Consider the following 21840-nt stretch of genomic DNA (forward strand, 5'->3'; position numbering starts at 1 on the left):
TGTGTTTTGAATTGTTAAATGTCTAAATAACATATGCACCTTAATACTGAGAAATGGTAGAAAATGAATTCTATTATATATTGTTTTAATTTAAGCTAATATCTATATTTAATTAAATATATTCTATTCTTAAAAAAATAAACATATTCTAAATTTTAAAGTCCTTATAATTATAGGTCCTATGTAAAAGGCGTCTTGTTACCTAATATTGTCAGAACCAAATCTAATATCAAACCAGATTTATAATTGAGTTATGGATAACTTGATTCAATTAAATGACTTGGATTAGTCAGACCGAATAACGAAATAATATATATATATATATATATATATATATATATTTAATTTAAAATTATAAACTAGGTATATCATTTGGAAATTGAGATTATTATTTTTTTTTTCAAATTGAAACCTAATAAATTAGATTGATTCGTCGTATTTCGTATTTTAATTTGATTATAACGATTTTTACATTAAATTAGATAGAAAGAAAAAAAAAATGTCAAGATTCAAAAAAAAAAATAATGATTTTTATTTTTATCATTTTACCTTTTTCTTTTAATTTTATAAATTTAAAAAAAAAAGAATCAACCCGGATTGTCCCTGAATTTTATTATATTATTAAAGATTAACAAACTCAATATAAATCAAACTGAAAATTTGAGGGTGAGTTTTGATATTGGATAAGTATATGGAGATATTGATAAGGATAAAAGATAGGAATAAGATAAAAATTAGATAATTGAGAATTATTAATTCATCATATTTATTTCGTAGGGTAGAGATAGAGATAAAATAGTATATTTTACTATAATCCCCTTATTTGAACTTTGAAACATTATAACTTGAATGATAGAATAAATTTTTCCATTCTACTCAAAATGGTAGAAGTTTATCCCACTTTCTATATCACCGTGCTAAATATAAAATTTGAAAGATAAAAAGTTCATTACTTTCTTATTTTCATACTTTATCCCTTTAATAAAAATGAAATAATTGACTCTTGTTTTTATCCTATCCCACCCTATTTATCGCAGGTACCAAATTACGCGTTTTAATTTTGATATCATGGTTTTGATAACATTTTTGCTGCCCCGATCTTAGGGATGAAGAGGTGCATATGAGAGAAGCATATATAATAATGACATGTGAATGTAAAGCAAGATTTAATACATACTGATCCTAAGAAAGAAAGCTGATGTCTACAATTTGTTATTTTATGTTTGCAATAGCATAATATTGTTTAACTAAGTATCTGCATGAACTACATCTGTCTAAATTGACAATCCACGTGGAAGTTTCTTACCCCATACCCCCATCCACACAGTCATATCACATCACTATATATATGACTTAGAATCTTAAATTAGGGTTAATTAGAGAGAAAGAGATGGAGAGTGGAGGAGAAATGATTGGGAAGAAGAAGATGAAAGTGATGGTTGCAATTGATGAAAGTGAAGGAAGCTTCTATGCTCTTCAATGGACACTTGACAACCTTATTAATTCCCTTTTTAGTGCTTCTAATGAACCTAGCATTGAAGGTGGTTTGATCACTCTGATTCATGTTCAGCAGCCCTTTAGCCTCGGTGCTTACCCCGTTGGTCCTGGTGGTGGAGCTGGTAATTTCATTTTACATGTATACGTGTATTGTTTGTTGTTTGCGGTTACGGGTTTACGGTTTATATGTTGTTTACTATTTACTTACGTAAGTATGTGTCTGTGTTTACATGTTGCCAGTTTATATGTTGTTTACTGTTTGCGGCTGTGTTTACATGTTGCCAGTTTATATGTTGTTTACTGTTTACGGCTGTGTTTACATGTTGCCAGTTTATATATTGTTTACTGTCGGCAATTAATATAAGATATATGATTGGGTCTTAACTATCAGTTTGAGCTTTGTCGGCAATTAATATAAGATATATGATTGAGCCTTAACTATCAGTTCGAGCTCTGCTGTTTGCTGTTTGCAAACAAACGGGAAATAAAAATGGAGTAAATAAACACCTTCGAAATCTGATATATTAATTAGCTAGTGATTGTTGTATTGATGATTAATGCAGCTTTTTATACCCCAACCTCAGTAGTGGAATCGGTGAAGAAAGCTCAGCAAGAGACTTCCGCAGCACTGCTCTCCCGTGCGCTGAATATGTGCAGTGACAAGATGGTGAAAGCGGAAACTCTGGTAGTTGAAGGAGATGCAAAAGACATGATTTGCCAGGCTACTGAGCAGAATCCCGTTGATCTCCTTGTTGTTGGCAGTCGAGGCCTTGGCAAAATTAAGAGGTACTTTTTTTCCCCATAACTCTTAACTTACAAAATTAGATGTCTAAATTTCTGTTTATGTTTGACTGGTTGCAGGGCCTTTTTAGGGAGTGTAAGTGATTACTGTTCTCATCATGCAAAATGTCCTATCCTTATTGTCAGGCCACCAAGGGAGATACTTACCAAGTAGTATCAGTTAGTTTTAATTATATGTACTGTATCATTATTATATATATGGAGATTGTTTAGAGTGTGAATGTTTTAAAATGGTCTATATATGTAAAATAATGTATGGATTTATAAATAAAGGAGAGAATTCAGTTTATATAAAAAAAAAATGTAGCAAACAATGATACTCTAAAAAACGTTTCTTTTTAGAAAGAAATTTAAGTAAATCAGTTTAGCACATCATAAGAGGATGATGGTGCTGATTTTGGCAAGTTGATTGAAAAGGAAAAGATGAAGTGGGCTTTCACGTCAACCGCAATGATAATAATATTTTTATTTTATCTTTAATTAAATTGATAATTTTTGTATTATATTAAATATATTTATTTTTATTTTACAAATGTCACCTATTAAAAGGTAGATTTAAAGCACTATTTCGTTTATAATCTATCTAAAATTTTATCATTTTGTCCATGATCTATTATTTAATCACATTTGGCCTTTTGATCTATTTCAATTGGTGAAATTTCATCCAATTTATATTTAAATTTAAATCGAATCGTTATTTTATTGATAAGTAACGATATTTTAACATTTGAACTTAATAGATGTTAGTTAGGATTTGTTTTTCTTTTTTAATCTAATTAATTATTTTCATATAATGTGGTAAAAACACTTTAATAAATATCACGTTTCAAGTTCAAATGTTAAAATATCATTATTCGTCAATGAGATAACGATTCGGTTAAAGTTTGAATATAAATTTAGTGAAATTTTACCAAATGGGATAGGTCAGGGGTCAAATGTGACCAAATAATAGTTCAGTGGTTAAATGATAAAATTTTGGATAGGTCATGGACCAAATAATGCTTTAAGTCTTTTTTATTTTTTTTTAAAATAAATAGCTATTGATAATTTTTTTATTGATAAAATTTTATTTTATCAATAAAATTTGATATAATCATAAATATTTAATGGCGGGTTAAGCTGTGTTTACTTTGTTTTTAACAAAGTAAGTCATACTTTGTTTTTTCCACCATTAGATGGTTAAAGTAAGCTTGTCTTTTGTTTTTTCCACTATTAGATGGTTAAACTAAGTTCGTCCAATGGTGAAAAAAACAAAGTAAAACTTATGTTGGTCCAAAATAAATAAATTTTATTTTCATGTATATAGAAAGTTTATATTTGATTTTAGGGTATAGTTTCCATTTTTCTAGAAAAAAATAAAATAAATATATGTATGTAAACTCATCTCCAGCCAATGAGGGCGTCAATCAAACACGCGGGGCGTGTATTTCTATACTCGGGCCGTATACCACACATCCGGAGAAGTTCCACTTCAGAGGCTCAAGTACGCGGGGCGTAAAGCTAGACACGTCACGCGTAAAGCGCATCAACAAGGCGTTCTAAGTTCAGGAGCACAAACACGTGGGGCGTCCTTCTCTTACGCAGCGCGTACTTTCCTACGCGGGACGTAACACCAGAGGCGCCACGCGCAGATACCATCAACGAAAAGCACAAGCTTCAGGACCTCCAATACGCAGGGCGTAACCAAGGATACGCGGGGCGTATCGTCTCTTCCGGCAACAGTTGGAAGCAGTCAATGGAAGTTGATGGTAGTTAGTGGAAGTTGAGGTAGTGGGGTGATGTGGCATGGAGGTAGTTGAGTTAGTTGGTGAATAATTATCAAAATGCCACTTAATAATTACCAAAATGCCACTCCAAAATACTATAAATAGACCCCCTCTCCTTCATAAAAATCACTCAACTCAACACAACAAAACCCCTTCCTAAGGTCCCTTCCAATGCTCTCTAGTTTCTAGTTTTAAGTTCTTAGTTCTTCAAAGTTCTTCTTTTCGTTCTTCGTTTTTCTTAGCTTCGATTCCTTTTTTAGCTCTCTTTAGCTCCAATTCAAGTTCCAATAGCCTCTTTCCAAGTTTTTCTAATTCAATTTAGCATTCCAAGCCTTTAATTTGCTCAATTCCTAGCTAAAACTCTGTTTTCAAATTAATTTTCCAGATTCGTCCAACTACTTTCAAAGCCCGATTTCGTCCGTTTAAAGTCATTTTTTGCTTTCAATCCCTTCAACAAAGTTGTTACTGACGTTCTGAATTTCAATCTAGTGTATTTATTTGCCCAATTCCGTGCCCAGAAACCGTAGTTACAAGCCGATTTTTACAGCCCAAATTCTTTTAGACATTCTGTTTCCAGAATTTTCCAGATTCGTCCAGTTAGTTTCAACTCCCAATTTCGTCTACTTAGCATCCGTTTTAGCCTTCGATCCCTTATAGAAGTTTGTTCCTGATATTCCGAAATTAAATTTAGCCTATTTACTCGTCTAATTCCGTGTTTTTAAACGCCCAAACGAGCCTCCCAAAGTTGAAGATTAAATCTGTCTCATTTGCCTACCAACGTTTTGCCATTGCCAAGATCATATACCGTACGGGCCCGACCGACCACATCTCTCCAAGAACCTCAAGCCGACACCAAAATTCAACATCAATCCGAGATAGCTATTGTGGCTCCGAGTTTGTTGTTGAATTCCAATTTATTTTAATTGCATTTCAATTCTTTGTATTGATTTGTCTCTTCCCAATTCAATTGATTATCTATATGTTTAGTATAGACATATTTCAATTGTAATTCATTTTCAATTTCATGCTTGTTGAACATATTCATATCAATAAAACACCAATTTTTCTAAAATCTCGTGTCAATTTCGCACTTTAATTTCCTTTATTTTTCTGTCTTCAATTTATACGCTTAGCTTAAATAAAAACAATTTATCTCGCAAAGTTTCTATACGGCGCGAGAGACCCAAGAGGGACTTTTTCAATCCTTGCGTCCCTCGCCAATCGCTTCGATTAGATTTCAAGTTTTGGCGCGCATTTCCATAAACTTAACCATTTTAATTGAGAAGTAATCTTCTCTGGCACGCCCGCACCCTAACCACATGTGACAAGGTTGATATTAGCATATTTCGAAAATATCGCTAACAATTTTTGGCACGCCCAGTGGGACCTCTATTTAAGCTTTGCCAAAAATTTCAATACCCTTTTCATATAAACACGACTCATTTTTTTTCTCGCCCCACTTTACCTTACCAAAATTTATTAGCTAACGCTAACAATTTTTGGCACGCCCAGTGGAACCTATATTTTTATTTAGGCTTAGCCAAAAAATTTAAAACCTTTTTTACATCACGTACATTTTTTTTACACTCAACTTTTCAATTTAGCTTATTATTCCATGCTCTTACTTTATACAATTTTACTTATTCGCTTCATTTACTTGATTTTCATAATAAATTTTGTTTAATCATTTTTTCTATTTATTCACGGAGAATGCCTTTGAATATCAATAGGTGCAAAGCAATCAAACCATGACAAGGACAACATACGAAGATGCAAGGGATGCTACAATACCAGTGTATTTTGGTGGTTTCAATCGAGATCGACATTTTACAATAAGTACAACCGGATTGTGGGTCCATTGGTACACCGTCTTTAGATGCTACGACGATGGCTATGTTCAGTTTATTCATAGCGACGAACATAATATCGACTGCAAATGTTGTGCTTACGTTCAAACCGCGTCATTCTATGATGATCAATATGGTTGCTACGTGGAGCAAGTCCAGGAATCCCATAAAAATCCACATGGTCCTGATTATATTGAGGTATGGGAGCACCTTCGAATGAGTAATCCTCATTGCCGAGGTAGTTATATTTGCAATTATAGGGATGAAAACCTCCATTTCCATCGTCCTTGTCGGCAATCTTGCTTCGAAAGAAGTACGATCATGGCACCAGTCGAGCATAAGACCTATGAAAAGTTTGAGTGCTCCGATATGAGCTACGACCAAAATTCTTTCGAGGATTCTAGTCGTGTGGCAGAGATGGAAGCAGTCCAAGTGGTTGAGGATGATGGAGAAATCGAATCATTACTTATGGAGGAGAACCAACCAAAGGACGATGAATATCAACAAAGAATGGACCAACTCGAGAAACAGACGGACATTACAGCGGCTAACATAGTGGCTTCTTTAAGAGCCTGCATTGAAAGCTATTGGGGGGCAATCCAAGAATTTCATCATAATACGAAGTTAGAAGCATCTCCCACACTCCCAACTCCTCCAAAAACAAAGATGCCTAATGATGAAACGATAATGGAAAGTCAAGAGCATGGAGATGACCCCTATGACTATGATTCTAGGTCCATGCAAGAGGATAACGCCGCTTCCAATGATCTTGATTCGGGGGGCATCCACGAAACTCCTATAGAAATTCAAGAAGAAGAAGGAGATGTTCTTAGGAGCTATGACTCAGAATCCAACGAAGTGGATGATGTAGCGTCTAGTGATCTTGATGCAGGGGCAGCATAGAGGAAGCAACTCAACAAGAACCCACTCTAGAAGTACTGCCCATATATGCAAATCCCCAAAGGTTAATGGGATTTTTATGGAGCCTCGACATGAACAAAGAAATAGTTGTACAAGCCCAGGAAGAAGAGGAAAATATATCTCATAACCTCAATTCGGATTTCAGTCGGGAGGGTGACGACCCGTCAAGCACTTCTAACTCGGGGGGCATCCATGAAGCACCTGTAGAAATTCAAGAAGATAAGGAAGATGTTTCTTGGAGCTATGATTCAGAATCCAGTCAAGACGATGAGGTATCCAACCCGAGGGACATCCAACTGGAAGAGGTTCAACAAGAATTTATTCTGAAAGAATCTCTCATTCTTGTGAAGTCTTTAAAATCAGAAGACTTTATGAAAAGTTGTAATATCGAAGAAGAAGTGGCTTCAGAAACACATGAAGAAGTTTTCTATGATTGTAATTCGCAACTCAGTCATGATGAAGAAAACTTCTATGATCGTGATTTGGGGGGCAGTCAAGATCAAGGGATTAATCGAGAATCCACACCAGAAATACCTCTAATGATTCTTCCAACAACTCATGTTTTTCCAGAGCCTATGATCACCATGAAGTTTGTTAACTCAAATTGGGGACCAAGTTTGCAGACCATGATTCTTCTTTTCGCCAGTCTACTTCAACTTTCCTACCATCCGAACAAGTCACGAGGTTTCTACTTATTAACCTTGTTTATTTATGTAGACTCTAGTTTACCAATACTTTTTATTATGCGGAAAGAGAGTCATGAAAATAAGAATCTAGACATGGAAACTCATATCCCTCTTGTAGAGAGATGTTACTGAGCATTTTGTTGTATGAGGCGATAACATAATGTTGTACTTACAACATAGCCCATAAGACCATTTATGGTCAAAATAAGTTGGCGTTTTTGCCAGCACAAAAAAAAATGAAAAAATATTTCAGTTTTCAAAATAAATTATTTATGTTCATGCTTCCATTTGGTTCATATTTTCTACTTTTGTTATCACATCTTCTTCTTCATTTGTTTCAAACTCTAACTCACAAACCAGAACACTCAATCATTACCATTTCTAAATCGTACTTGTTAACTATTAGTTGATTCCGGTTAATTAAAATACCCAGGACCAAGCTTTTGGTAATTATTGATCTCAAAATCATAATTTCCATCAAACAACTGTTCTGGTTAGCCTTTTTTCCCCAAAATTGATTTCATCCGCCATAAACCACATTTTCGTTCAAAACCAATCTCAATTTCTTCGTTGATATCCAAATCATAACTCTCAACTTTCATTTTTGTTCAAAACGATTTCCTATAACCTCAATTTTCTCACTCGAAATCACCCCATTGCCATTTGATTTTTCTTACATCGGATAACTCGTGTATTCAAATTTTAAAAAGATTCCGACACGTCCAATTCCTCCAATTCGACAAATTCCAATCTGATTATTCTAGAAGTCCATTTAGCTTAAACAAACGTTATCCACTCCTCAATTCGAGCCAGTTGTGTCCAGATTAATCATTATTATAGCTTCAAGATATTTTTCATTATTACGAGCCATTCTCTTGTTGCAAACCATTTCCATACCTTTTTCAAAAGCAATCCGTGATTCTAAAGTTCCAATTATCTCAGAACCAAGCTTTTGGTATTTATTTGATCTGAATCAAATTTAATCCCATCAAACAACTGTTCTGAACAACTGTTTTGATCTCAAACCATTCATCGGTCACGAGGTCAAGTTTGTTATTATTTATTTTTGTACAATTATCTCCAATAATTTCGGCGTACATATTGCTTTGTAATTTTCCTGCTTTATTTCTCAAATTTTCCAAAAAAAAAAAAAGAAAGAAAAAATCCTAAAGACATTCTTTTGTGTGCAAATTTTCAATCCTAGTCAATTTATACACAAAAGAGGGGGGCAATTGTTGGCCCAAAATAAATAAATTTTATTTTCATGTATATAGAAAGCTTATATTTGATTTTAGGGTATAGTTTCCATTTTTCTAGAAAAAAATAAAATAAATATATATATGTAAACTCACCTCCAGCCAATGAGGGCGTCAATCAAACACGTGGGGCGTGTATTCCTATACGCGGGCCGTATACCACACATCCGGAGAAGTTCCACTTCAGAGGCTCAAGTACGCGGGGCGTAAAGCTAGACACGTCACGCGTAAAGCGCATCAACAAGGCGTTCCAAGTTCAGGAGCACAAACACGCGGGGCGTCCTTCTCTTACGCAGCGCGTACTTTCCTACGCGGGACGTAACACCAGAGGCGCCACGCGCAGATACCATCAACGAAACGCACAAGCTTCAGGACCTCCAATACGCAGGGCGTAACCAAGGATACGCGGGGCGTATCGTCTCTTCCGACAACAGTTGGAAGCAGTCAATGGAAGTTGATGGTAGTTAGTGGAAGTTGAGGTAGTGGGGTGATGTGGCATGGAGGTAGTTGAGTTAGTTGGTGAATAATTACCAAAATACCACTTAATAATTACCAAAATACCACTCCAAAATACTATAAATAGACCCCCTCCCCTTCATAAAAAATCACTCAACTCAACACAACAAAACCCCTTCCTAAGGTCCCTTCCAATGCTCTTAAGTTTCTAGTTTTAAGTTCTTAGTTCTTCAAAGTTTTTCTTTTCGTTCTTCGTTTTTCTTAGCTTCGATTCCTTTTTTAGCTCTCTTTAGCTCCAATTCAAGTTCCAATAGCCTCTTTTCAAGTTTTTCTTATTCAATTTAGCATTCCAAGCCTTTAATTTGCTCAATTCCTAGCTAAAACTCTGTTTTCAAATTAATTTTCTAGATTCGTCCAACTACTTTCAAAGCCCGATTTCGTCCGTTTAAAGTCATTTTTTGCTTTCAATCCCTTCAACAAAGTTGTTACTGACGTTCTGAATTTCAATCTAGTGTATTTATTTGCCCAATTCCGTGCCCAGAAACCGTAGTTACAAGCCGATCTTTACAGCCCAAATTATTTTAGACATTCTGTTTCCAGAATTTTCCAGATTCGTCCAGTTATTTTCAACTCCCAATTTCGTCTACTTAGCATCCGTTTTAGCCTTCGATCCCTTATAGAAGTTTGTTCCTGACATTCTGAAATTAAATTTAGCCTATTTACTCGTCCAATTCCGTGTTCTTAAACGCCCAAACGAGCCTCCCAAAGTTGAAGATTAAATCTGTACCATTTGCCTACCAACGTTTTGCCATTGCCAAGATCATATACCGTACGGGCCCGACCGACCACATCTCTCCAAGAACCTCAAGCCGACACCAAAATTCAACATCAATCCGAGATAGCTATTGTGGCTCCGAGTTTGTTGTTGAATTTCAATTTATTTTAATTGCATTTCAATTCTTTGTATTGATTTGTCTCTTCCCAATTCAATTGATTATCTATATGTTTAGTATAGACATATTTCAATTGTAATTCATTTTCAATTTCATGCTTGTTGAACATATTCATATCAATAAAACACCAATTTTTCCAAAATCTCGTGTCAATTTCGCACTTTAATTTCCTTTATTTTTCTGTCTTCAATTTATACGCTTAGCTTAAATAAAAACAATTTATCTCGCAAAGTTTCTATACGGCGCGAGAGACCCAAGAGGGACTTTTTCAATCCTTGCGTCCCTCGCCAATCGCTTCGATTAGATTTCAAGTTTTGGCACGCATTTCCATAAACTTAACCATTTTAATTGAGAAGTAATCTTCTCTGGCACGCCCGCACCCTAACCACACGTGACAAGGTTGAAATTAGCATATTTTGAAAATATCGCTAACAGCTTATTTTGTCAAAAACAAAGTAATCATAGAAGACACCTTTGATGACATGTGATTTTTCATGTAATTTTCTTTATTTTGATATTATTTTCAAAATAAAATTTTAATTCACTTTAAAAAATGTAAAACATACATGAGGACACTATATAACATCAGATTTTTATAGAGATTATATTGAGAGTGTAACTTTTTAGATTTTAGTTTTTAGTTTCCTTCACAGGAAAAACATTGATGGTTGATTATTACGGAAAAGTTTTAGGATCCAAAGTTCTTGAGTAAGTTTTAATTTTAAACTAATAAAAAAAATCTAAATTAATAAAAAAAATCCAAACTTTTTTTTTTGAAAGAAAATTCAAATAAACTTGAAGGATGAGTAATTTTAAATGAATAAAAATTCAAGTTAAAAAGTTTAATTCATTAAAAAAAATTCTATTCTTTATAAATGATGGAGTATATATCCCTTTCTAAATCAAACAAAAAGATCAAAATGCCTCATTACACTACAAACACATGTTTAATTTAAGGGAAAAAATAGGGAAGATAAATAGAAAGGGTAGAGGTATAAATAAGGAGAATAATATATTAGCCCCTTGTCAAATAGAATCCAGTTTCAAAAAGGGTAAATGGAACTATCGGATAAATTTAAACTTTTATAAAATTTCTCACAGAATTAGTTTAATAGCATAAGGCTGCTCGGAATTAGAGGCAAATTTCGTTTGTTGCATCAGGCAGGAACAAAGCTTGATTTTGTTTCTGAACGTTTAAAACACTAGGCCACTTAATTGGAATGGCCTCTGTGTGACTTTGATAAACAAGCTATTGAGTACAATAGTTAGAAGCACAAGTTATAGATTCAAGCACACAAGCAAGCAATATAAATATGTCATAAGGAAAAGATTAAAGAAATAGTTACGCAGCGATTTTGGAGAACCGATCTACTACCACAAAAATAGAATCCATGCCCCGTTGAGTCTGTGGCAGCCCCATTACAAAATCCATGGAGAGATCTCCCAAATAGAAGTCGCCAGCGGCAACGACATCATTAAACCCGCATTAGAAGTGTGGCCTTTGTTAGTTTGGCAATTCTTACAGCGCTCGAGAATGTAGGCAACATCTCTTCTCATTTTAGGTCAATAATAACGGAAGCTCTTGGCTCCAAACATTTTGTTCCTACCAAAGTGTCAGGCCAAAACTCCTGCATGCGATTTTCAAATCACCCTTTTCCCGGATCGACGTACCCAAAAGGCACAATTGGCTACCCCTCATGAGATATCCATCAACAACCACTTGATACTCACCACTCCCGGTTTGGCCTTGACACTCCTTCCAAATGCTTCCAAAGTCGGGATCCTCCCGATAGTCCCCTTTGATATGCTCAAAGTCTTCCAACTCAAGGGCTATCGTCTTAAGGAGCATAACCCTCCTACTCAAGGCGTCCACCACTTTATTTTGTTGACCCGACTTATGGAGAAGTTTGTAGGGGAACTTTTCCACGAAGGTGGACTACCTAGCGTGCATGGAGTTTCAGAGTTGCTTTTGACTCCCCAAATACTTGAGGGCTTGGTGGTCGGTTTACAACATAAACTCTTTATCAATGAGATAGTACTCCCACATCTTCAAAGCCCGAACCAACGCATAGAACTCCTTATCATAAGTGACCCATTTCTGTCTCGAGTCACACAACTTCTCACTAAAAAATGTACAAAACTGCTTATCGACAAACTTGTTTGGAAGGTCCAATGTGACGATTAAATTATAGTCAAACTAATCTTTTCAAATTTCCTGTAGCGCATGACTAAAACTTACATTGCTTGAAAACGTTAGGGTTAAATTTGCACAATATCATACATTAGGCTAAATCTGGACTTTGCTTGTAACGTTAAGGTTAAATATTTAACATATTATTAACAAGAATTATGTTGAAATGCTAAAAACTAAATCTGCTACATATAAGTTTGGAATGTCCAATGTGACAGTTAAATAACAGTCAAACCAGTCTTTTCAAATTTTCGATATTGCATTGCTAAAATTGATCTTGCTTGGAAACGTTAGGGTTAAATTTGCACAATGTTTAGTCCCCCTATTTTGAAAAATACATTATAAAGTCTCTATCTTTTGTTACTGTTAATTTTCTCCATGTTTTTTTAGTTTTTAACCGTTATATTCGACATAAACAGACAAACAGAAAATAACAGAGTAGCATGATCATTTTGTACCGTACTATGCTATCCTGGAAGCTAAAATATATTTGGTTTAAAAATCTAAAAAATAGACAAAAAGATCAAAAGTTAATAACCTTATATTATGTTTTTTTAAAATAAAGTGGCTAAATATTATTTTACGTAAAAAAGCATAGACTAATGAATTTATTGATTCGTTGCCACTATATTTCAGTCTGAATGTAACATGTTTTACATCAAACTATTATTACTTTAAAATTAAATTTTTTATTATTTAAGTAAAGAAAAAAATCAATGAATAACTAAATTTCAAAAATGATGATTTTTATTTTTATCTTTTTTACTTTTTTTTTAATTGTTAAAGATTAATAAACCCAACATAAATAAATCAAACAGAAGATCTAACTAGTTTTTAGGGCCGGCTCTAGGGGCAGATTGGCTTATGGGCCTTCGATTTATAAGGGCCTACGATCAGAATTTGTTTAAAATTTGTTAATTATTAAGATTGATATGGTTAAAAAGTATGTAAATTTATATTTATAACAAAATGTAATACTAGGTTGAATGGTAAATGCATAGTGGAGTTGTTTGTGAGGTTCGGAGTTTGATCCTTGAATTTGCATGTTTTGATTCTGATTTTCTTTTATTCCCGATTTTCTCATTAAGAATAATATGTTCCATTTTCTTTTCTTTATTTTTCACATATGTTTTACACGGTCTTTTCCATGGATCCTGACAGTGCCCCTGGTCCTGATGGTTTTGGGGGAACTTTTTATCGTTCCTTTTGGGATATTGTTGGACAGGATGTTTGCAATATGGTTCAGACTTTCTTTGATCATGGTTGCATCCTGCCTGGTTTAAACTCTAGTATTATGGCTCTAATTCCTAAAGTTGTTGAAGCTGACAGAATTGAGAACTTTCGTCCAATTGTAATGAGTAATTTTGGTTTCAAAATCATCTCAAAAATTCTTGCTGATCGTCTTGCAGTTATGCTGCAAGGATTGTTTCTCCCAACCAGTATGGTTTCCTTAAAGGTAGAAGCATTCATCAGTGCATTGCATTAGCTTCTGAGGGAGTTAATATGCTTGACAGAAAACGTTTTGGTGGACACATGGCTCTAAAAATTGATATTCGTAAGGCTTTTGATACTTTAGATTGGAACTTCCTCTTGGCTGTGCTGGATTCCTTTGGTTTTTCTCTCACTTTCAGGGATTGGATCCTTAACATTCTAGCATCTGCTCGTATTTCTGTGATGATTAATGGTTCTCCAAAGGGTTACTTTTCTTGTTCTAGAGGGGTTAGACAAGGGGATCCCCTCTCGCCTCTTCTGTTTGACATTGCTGAGGATTTTTTCTCTCGTTGGCTTGCGAAAATGGTACGCGAGGGTAGTTATCTCCTATGTATTATTCTGGTGGAAACTCTTTTCCCTCTCATCTTCTCTTTGCTGATGACATGCTCATTTTTGGAGTGGCTTCCTTAAACAACTTGTACGCACTCAAGGATTTCTTCCTACTCTATGGATAGATCTCCGGTCAGCAGGTTAGTTGGGATAAATCTGCTGTCTTTTTTGGGTCTCAGGTGAGTCCTCCGAGAAGGGTTCGTCTGACTCACTGTCTTGGCATCCGTTTGGAGTCCCTCCCTTTCAATTACTTAGGAGTCCCTCTATTTATTGGAGCTCATAGCACTAGTACAGATATGGACTATGGCCACGGTCGTTTATCATCATTAGCCACGGTTGTTCGACCGTGGCCATAGGAGGCGTGGCAAATGCTTGGTGTCTTTAGCCACGGTTTCTCGACCGTGGCCAAAGGGGCATTAGAGTCTGTTTTTATGTATAACCGACTCTAATGCATTATGTTTTTGCCACGGTTGTTACAAAAAAACGTGACTTAAGGGGTCTTGAGCCACGGTTGTTTATAACAACCGACTTTAATGCCCCTTTCATTAGAGTCGGTTGTTCTAACAACCATGGCTAAAAAGGTCTTTCGGTACAAACACCTAACTCTAATGCTCTGAATATTGGAGTTAATCTGATGCCCATCTCTCTATATATATCCTTATTTATCAAGGAAAATGAATTTAGGTGACACATTTCCAAATTAATCTGATGTTCATCAATTAAAATAAAACATAAACACATTAAATTAATCGGTACTACAAAATTACAAATCACACATTTATAAAGAGGTTTGATTACAAATTTTGTATACTTTCTCATTTAATTTAAAGCTAGAACATTCAACATTCAACATCTTCCAGTACACAGTCTTCTTCTTCTCAAACATAAAAACCAATGTTTGGAACACCTGTTCGGAGTCTCGTCATTCCCAGCATTAAATCAAAGTCGAGTATCATTTCTGTTAACAAAATAAATTAAGATTAGAGGGCTAGAAAAAACGAAATTTAAAATAAATTGTTTAAGAAAGATTCAGGCTGATTTTTACCTCGGAGCAGCAGATCGCCAAATCTGCGAGGGTAGCCGAAAGAGTGAGAAACAAATAGCCTTCCCCGAAACAGATCTGCAATTATCACTAGATCTAGAAACAAGAAAATCGAAAACTCTTAAAATAACAGCAAAATCAAAAAAGATAGACGGTCCATGACAGGCGAGGCGGAGCAAACAATGACGGCTGCAAAAAGATGGAGGAAGATGGAGCAAACAATAACGGCTACAAAAAAATAACCTTACCTCTAGGACGGATGATGGAGCCGTGATGAAGAAGATGGAGGAAGGCGGTCTATGACAGGCGAGGCGGAGCAAACGATGACGGTTGCGAATCAAGGCTAAACGGAAACGAGGCAACGGTGGAAGCTACAACAAACTGAGACGGCGGTGCAGGGAGCAACTGCTGCTCGATGTTTTGAGAGAGAATAAGAAGGGGGGCTGTGTGCAGGAGGGTTACATTTAACCTAAAAAAATATGAAATTTATACCCAAAATTATCTCAAATCGATCCTTATACTCTTCATTCACTAGGCATTAACTTTCTATTTTCCTGATTTAACCCTGTGTTCTTTTTAATTCTTACAAATCTGCTCACTTACTCAAATTGATTTAACTTCACCCATAATTTCAAAATAATCCATGATTTTGGATTAGGATTTTTATCACACCCCATTCATTTTAATTATCCAATTCTAATTAGTAATTAATTTAGTTGTTAATTTGTAATTCCTATTAGTTTAATCTAGTTCAGTTGAGTCGGTTAAATTAATTAGCTAAGTCTTTCTATTTTTATTAGTTTGTGTAATTTAATTGTTACGAATTAAATTCACTTATTTAACTATTTTTTTTCATTATCTTAAAGCTAATTTAATTAGCTAAGTGTTATAGGTTTATTTTAAATTAATTGTTCATGATGTATTTGGGGCAACTAAGTCATTTTTTCTTTAATTTCTTGTTGTAGACAAATTAAGGGTTTTTGGCGTCAGCGTTTATATTGACCGTCGCCAAATAAGGCATCATTAGAGTCAGTTGTTTGTAACAACCGACTCTAATGACCTTTAGCGTCGGTTGAAGACAGAAACCATTGCTGATATAGCGACGCTAAAACCCATTTAAGGTATTATTGGAGTCGGTTATTTGAACAACCGACTCCAATGACCTTTAGCCACGGTTACTAGTTGCAAGTGGCCAATAAGGCGTGGCGATAGGCCATTTCTATACTAGTGTAGGGCTCGTCATCTTAGCAACCTTGCAGACAAATTTCTCTCTCATTTTAGCAAGTAGAAAGGAAGCTCTCTCTCCTTTGCAGGGCGTTTAACTCTAATTAAGTCTGCTATTACTGGATCTCTGGTTCACTCATTCTTGATTTATAAGTGGCTAGTGGGATTGTTGAAAAAGCTCAATAGATGTGTTAGGAACTTCCTTTGGACGGGTTGTATTGATCAGAGGAAGCTAATCACGGTTCCCTGGCAAACTTGTTGCAAAAGTTTGGAGGATGGAGGTTTGGGGATTAAGGTTTAGAATCTTTAACCAGGCTCTCTTGGGTAAGATGTGTTGGGATTTAATTCAAGGATCCAGTCTTGCTATTTCTCTGATGAAATCTAGATTTCTGGCTGTCTCTGGTTTGTCTAAAGCTACCATTGCTCCTTCCTCGATTTGGTCTTCTTGTAAGTTTGTTTATTCTTCCATTTGGGAACAGACCTTTTGGTGGATTGACCAGTCTTCAAAGCTCAACTTCTGGACTGATACGTGGATAATTCCTTCAGTAGCGGACAGATTGGGTCTCGATCATCAGGAAAAGCGTTCCCGCTATAATTCTGTTGATGACTTTTTGGTAAATTCAGAGTGGCTTGAATTAGGAAATCTTCCTTCGGTTGTTCAAGTCAGTATTCGATCTATTCACAGGGGTAGAGATGTTATTGATTTCTGCGTTTGGCAACCCTCTACAAAGGGTATTTTCTCTACCAAAGAATACTATTCGGTTATCAGCCCCAGTTCCTCTTCGGTGGACTGGTATAAATTTGTTTGGAATGCTCACACTCCCCCTTCTCGCTCCTTTACTTTTTGGAGAGTTTTGCATGGACGGGTTCCGACTCATGATCTCCTGCAGCGCCTTGGATTCTCCATTGCCTCTTGCTGTGTTCTTTGTGGCAGGGATGCTGAGTCCATTAATCATTTATTCATTAGCTGCTCTTTTGCAGATTCTCTTTGGAGGGCCCATGAGATTCATTTTGCCTGCTCTTTACCTCGACATTCCCAATTCATCCACTTCTTTAGCAATCTCCGTAGCATTCATTTTGGCTCCCAGGTGTCGACAATCTGGCGTGTTGCCGCTATCACTTGCATCTGGTTAATCTGGCATTGTCGGAATGAAGCAATCTTTAAGGAAGTTTCTCCTTCTATTCAGCACTCGAAGATCAAACTATTTCGAATGATTCGCGAGTCCTTTGCCTTTTCTAAAGGTTTTTGCTCTTCACGGAGAGATGCTGTTATCTTATCCAGTCTTCTTGCTTCTCATAGGCCACCTCCTGCTCCCAACATTATTCCGGTCCACTGGCTTAAACCTCCTCCGGGCTGGGTTAAAGTCAATGTGGACGGCTTTGCTTTTGGCACTCCTGGCGAGGTTGGAGCGGGTGGTATTTTTCGCAACTATCGAGGTTTTTCCAAAGGTTGTTTTGCTTTTTCTACCCCTCCTTCTTTTGCTTATATGGCTGAATTGAGAGCCGCTATTTTCGCAATTGAACTCGTTTGGGAGAAAAATTGGCATCAGCTTTGGGTTGAGTCAGACTCAATGTACGTTGTTAATCTGTTTAGACATCGTTCCATGGATGTTCCTTGGAGTATTCGACAAGAATGGTTGCACTGTCTCAATATTTGCTCTAGGATGAATATTCTCTTTTCTCACATCTTTAGGGAAGGAAATAGAGTTGCTGATGCTTTGGCAAAATTTGGAGTCTCTTCTTCAATGATCAATTGGTGGGCTTCCGCTCCTGATTTTTACCACAGGTTTATCAATGATGACATTTGTAGTATTTCACATTTGCGTTTCTCTTAATTTTCTCTAAACTTTTCTCCTCCCCTCTTCTTTTTGTTTGTTTTCCTTCCTCTCCTCTTGTTCAAACATTCACTTTTTTCTTTTATTAATATATTGCGGGTTTGACAATCCTTGGGTCATGGGTGCTCACCCTGCCCTAGTTCTGTCTCGTCCCAATTTCTATCAAAAAAAATATTTTTATTTTTATTATTATATAATTTTAATAATTATTTTTTTACAATCTTAATTTTTTCCTTAAACAAAAAATGTTAATATATATTCAATCTAAAATGACTAATATCTATATATATATATTGATTGTTACAATATATTTTATGACAAAATTAATTTTCACTAATTTACTCATATTGAGTTAATTACATTACAACATGTATCGATCAAATTTTTATGGTGAGTATTTTTACAAAATCAAAATAAAAATTATAATCTAGTAGGACAACAATTTATAAGAAAGTCCGAATATTTATAGACCACCGCAAAACGTTATGGAGCACTGTAAACCATTTCTTATCCTTCAAAATAATATATGTATTTTTTGTGGGCTTATATGGGTAGGCTCGGTATTTGAGTTTTACATGACGTGATTTAATAAAAAAAATGATTTGTTTTGTAATATAACATATTGAATTAATTAAACAACAATTTGTACCGGTCAAATTTTTTTATACTGGTTGTTCTTACAAATTCAAAATGAAAATTGTAATATAATAGGATAATAATTCATAAAAAAAACCCAAATATTTATGGACCAGCTCTGAACATAGGTCAATAGAGCGACTGCCTAGGATCTGACCTACAAGGGATCCAAATTGTTTTTTACTATATATATATATATATATATATATTAATTTTTTAAATGTAGTTATAATACTCATTCATACCTAGAAAATGAAAAGTAATATGATATTTTAGGTCTAAAATAGGTCTCAATTTCTATTTTAAACTTTTAAATACAATTTTTTTTATTAAAAACTTCTTTATCTCTTTTTCGTCTAAGACCCATAATATATCAGAACCGATTCAACTTAGAACCTCTAAAATACTGGAGCGGACCGGTGAGATCCAATCTGATTTTGCTAACATTGTTGGTGCCCTATCTAAGGGATGAAAATATGCATATGATATGGAAGAAGCATATAATAACGACAAGGACAAAAGTGCAAAATCACGTGAATGGAAAGCAAAACTTTATACATATTGAGCTGATGTCTATAATTTGTTATTTTATATCTGCATGAACTCCATCTGTCTAAATTAAGAATCCAGATGGCATCCACACAGACACAGTCATATATACAACATCACTATATATAATTGATAATATTAAATGAGAGAGAGATATGATGGAGGAGAGTAGAGAAGGAGAAATTATTGGGAAGAAAAAGATGAAAATGATGGTTGCAATAGATGAAAGTGAAGGAAGTTTCTATGCACTTCAATGGACACTTGACAACCTCATTAATGAACCTAGCATTGAAGGTGGTTTGATCACTCTGGTTCATGTTCAGCAGCCTTTTAACCCCGCTGCTTACCCCATTATTCCTGGTGGAGGAGCTGGTAGTACTGCTTGCTAACTCAACCCAAGTTTGTGTTCTTTTGGTTGCGTTTTGAACTAATTAATTAATTGTTGTATTCATTGATAATGCAGCTTTTTATACCCCAACGTTAGTGGAATCAGTGAGGAAGTCTCAGCAAGATACTTCTGCAGCACTGCTATCCCGTGCACTGAATATGTGCAGTGACAAGATGGTGAAAGCAGAAACTCTGGTTCTTGAAGGAGATGCAAAAGACATGATTTGTCAGGCTACTGAGCAGAATCCTGTTGATCTCCTTGTTGTTGGCAGTCGAGGGCTTGGTAAAATTAAGAGGTACTTTTCTCCCCAAACCTGTATTGTATTGTATTAGGGAAGATACATATATATAGCTCTTGACTTACAAAAATTAAAATGTGATTTGGTTATTTTGTAGGGCATTCTTAGGGAGTGTAAGTGATTACTGTTCTCATCATGCAAAATGTCCTATCCTTATCGTCAGGCCACCGAGGGAACTACTTACCAAGTAGTTCAGTCATGTGATCAGTTAGTTTTAATTATATGTACGTATGTATGTATGTATCATTATATATATGGAGATTGTTTAGGGTGTGAATGTTTTAAAATGGTCTATGTAAAATACTGTATGGATTTAAATAAAAGAGACAAGTTTATAATTACATTTAGTTTTTGTTTTTTTAATAATTATATATGTAATTTTTTTTATGGAAACGCAAACAACAAGTAATAAAACTTTACAAGATCTAAAAGGTATTAAGATGACTATACAGATAAAAAATAACGATAAAAGGTATTAAAAATACAAAACAAGAAACCTTTATTTTTTTTTTGTAATCCAAATCCGTAGAAAAGCATCTGCAATTCAGATACGATTAACCATTAACCTTTAAGTCATTTTGAACATTCCGATGTGAATCTTTTTTTTTTTTGTCGTATCTATATAGATCCATTAATTCACTAACAAGATTAATGGTTGCCGTTTGTGCTAAATTTAAAAAAAAAAAGTATAAACAAAAAAATAATAGAGAGTAAATACAATACGATATAATTCTGATGAATTCCGATGAATAAAAAGCATAAAAAGAAAAATAACAACCATAAAAACATAAATAACAACAATAAAAAGCATAGTAAAAAGAAAAATAACAACCATAAAAAGCATAAATAACAATAATAAAAAGCATAGTAAATCTGACTTGAGGAAGAACTTCTTCTTTAAAGTAGATTTTGATAGCTTTGAGAGAAGAGGGGAAAGGAAAGTTATATATTTGACAAATGAAGAGGCTTTCGGAAAAGAGACCAGAAGAAATTTAAGGTTCTGTCAGTTACAAAGGAGTTACATATTTTTTAAAAGATTTGCAATCCTTAATTTTCATCGTATAAATTCTCTCTTTAAGTTCTCACAATGATTTGCTCTCAACTTCCTTTCAGGCTAATGTTTATTTCAGATGAAATCGATTTCACCAACACTAATATCGTATAACAGGAATGTTCACATAATTAGTTTTCTAACACAATGGGATTTTCTAGCATTCTAACTAAGCTGGACTGCACTGTTCAGGTTCCGTTTGTTATAATATTAACGAAGTTCGAGTTTAAATTTTTGTGTTTGAACTCAGTTCGTTTGTTCACTAGTTTCTCACAAGTTAACTCGTTTATCTTGCTCACGAGTTTAGCTCACAAGTTGTTCATTTATTTTGTTCGCGAGCAACTTGTTAAGTATGTTTATTGTTTGCGAGTGCGAACAAAATAATATAAAATAAAGTAAATGCATTGCATGTTTAGCAAATGAAATAATATAAATTTATATTCATAAACATTAAAACCTCTTTTTTGGTTAAAAAATAGGTGGAGAAAGAGGCAAAAATAGGAAAAGGAATGAGAGGAGGATAAATGAATGTGATGAAAATGAGAGGGTGATTTAAAAAGAATTTGCTAACTTTACTTATTTTCAGAGTAACACCTAATATAAAAATCATTTAATTTTATAT

The 21840-nt window shown here is 34.7% G+C and overlaps 2 protein-coding genes and 1 long non-coding RNA gene across 4 annotated transcripts; 2 read left to right on the plus strand and 1 right to left on the minus strand.

Annotated features, from left to right (window-relative positions):
* Nucleotides 1-1358: 1358 nt before the first annotated feature.
* On the plus strand, nt 1359-2570 carry LOC136208481 (universal stress protein A-like protein). Of its 2 annotated transcripts, none has more exons than XM_065999393.1 (3): nt 1359-1619; nt 2061-2283; nt 2359-2570. In XM_065999393.1, exons 1-3 carry the CDS (start codon nt 1391-1393, stop codon nt 2450-2452), a joined length of 546 nt encoding a protein of 181 aa, XP_065855465.1. In that variant the 5' UTR covers nt 1359-1390; the 3' UTR covers nt 2453-2570. The 2 variants fall into 2 exon arrangements, with proteins under 2 accessions (XP_065855465.1, XP_065855466.1); XM_065999394.1 differs by having other exon boundaries at nt 2082-2283.
* Nucleotides 2571-14914: 12344 nt separating this feature from the next.
* Nucleotides 14915-15724, minus strand: LOC136209273 (uncharacterized). Its single transcript, XR_010677441.1, has 3 exons — nt 15486-15724; nt 15241-15333; nt 14915-15153 (listed from the first exon to the last, which is right to left on the minus strand). It is a non-coding gene; the product is annotated as an uncharacterized lncRNA (long non-coding RNA).
* Nucleotides 15725-19633: 3909 nt separating this feature from the next.
* LOC136209424 (universal stress protein A-like protein) lies at nt 19634-20508 on the plus strand. Its single transcript, XM_066000885.1, has 3 exons — nt 19634-19853; nt 19945-20164; nt 20265-20508. The coding sequence occupies exons 1-3, from the start codon at nt 19637-19639 to the stop codon at nt 20356-20358; spliced, it is 531 nt and encodes a 176-aa protein (XP_065856957.1). The 5' UTR covers nt 19634-19636; the 3' UTR covers nt 20359-20508.
* Nucleotides 20509-21840: the final 1332 nt, after the last annotated feature.

Source organism: Euphorbia lathyris, chromosome 10, assembly GCF_963576675.1.
Source record: "Euphorbia lathyris chromosome 10, ddEupLath1.1, whole genome shotgun sequence".
NCBI classification, from domain to species: Eukaryota; Viridiplantae; Streptophyta; class Magnoliopsida; order Malpighiales; family Euphorbiaceae; genus Euphorbia; species Euphorbia lathyris.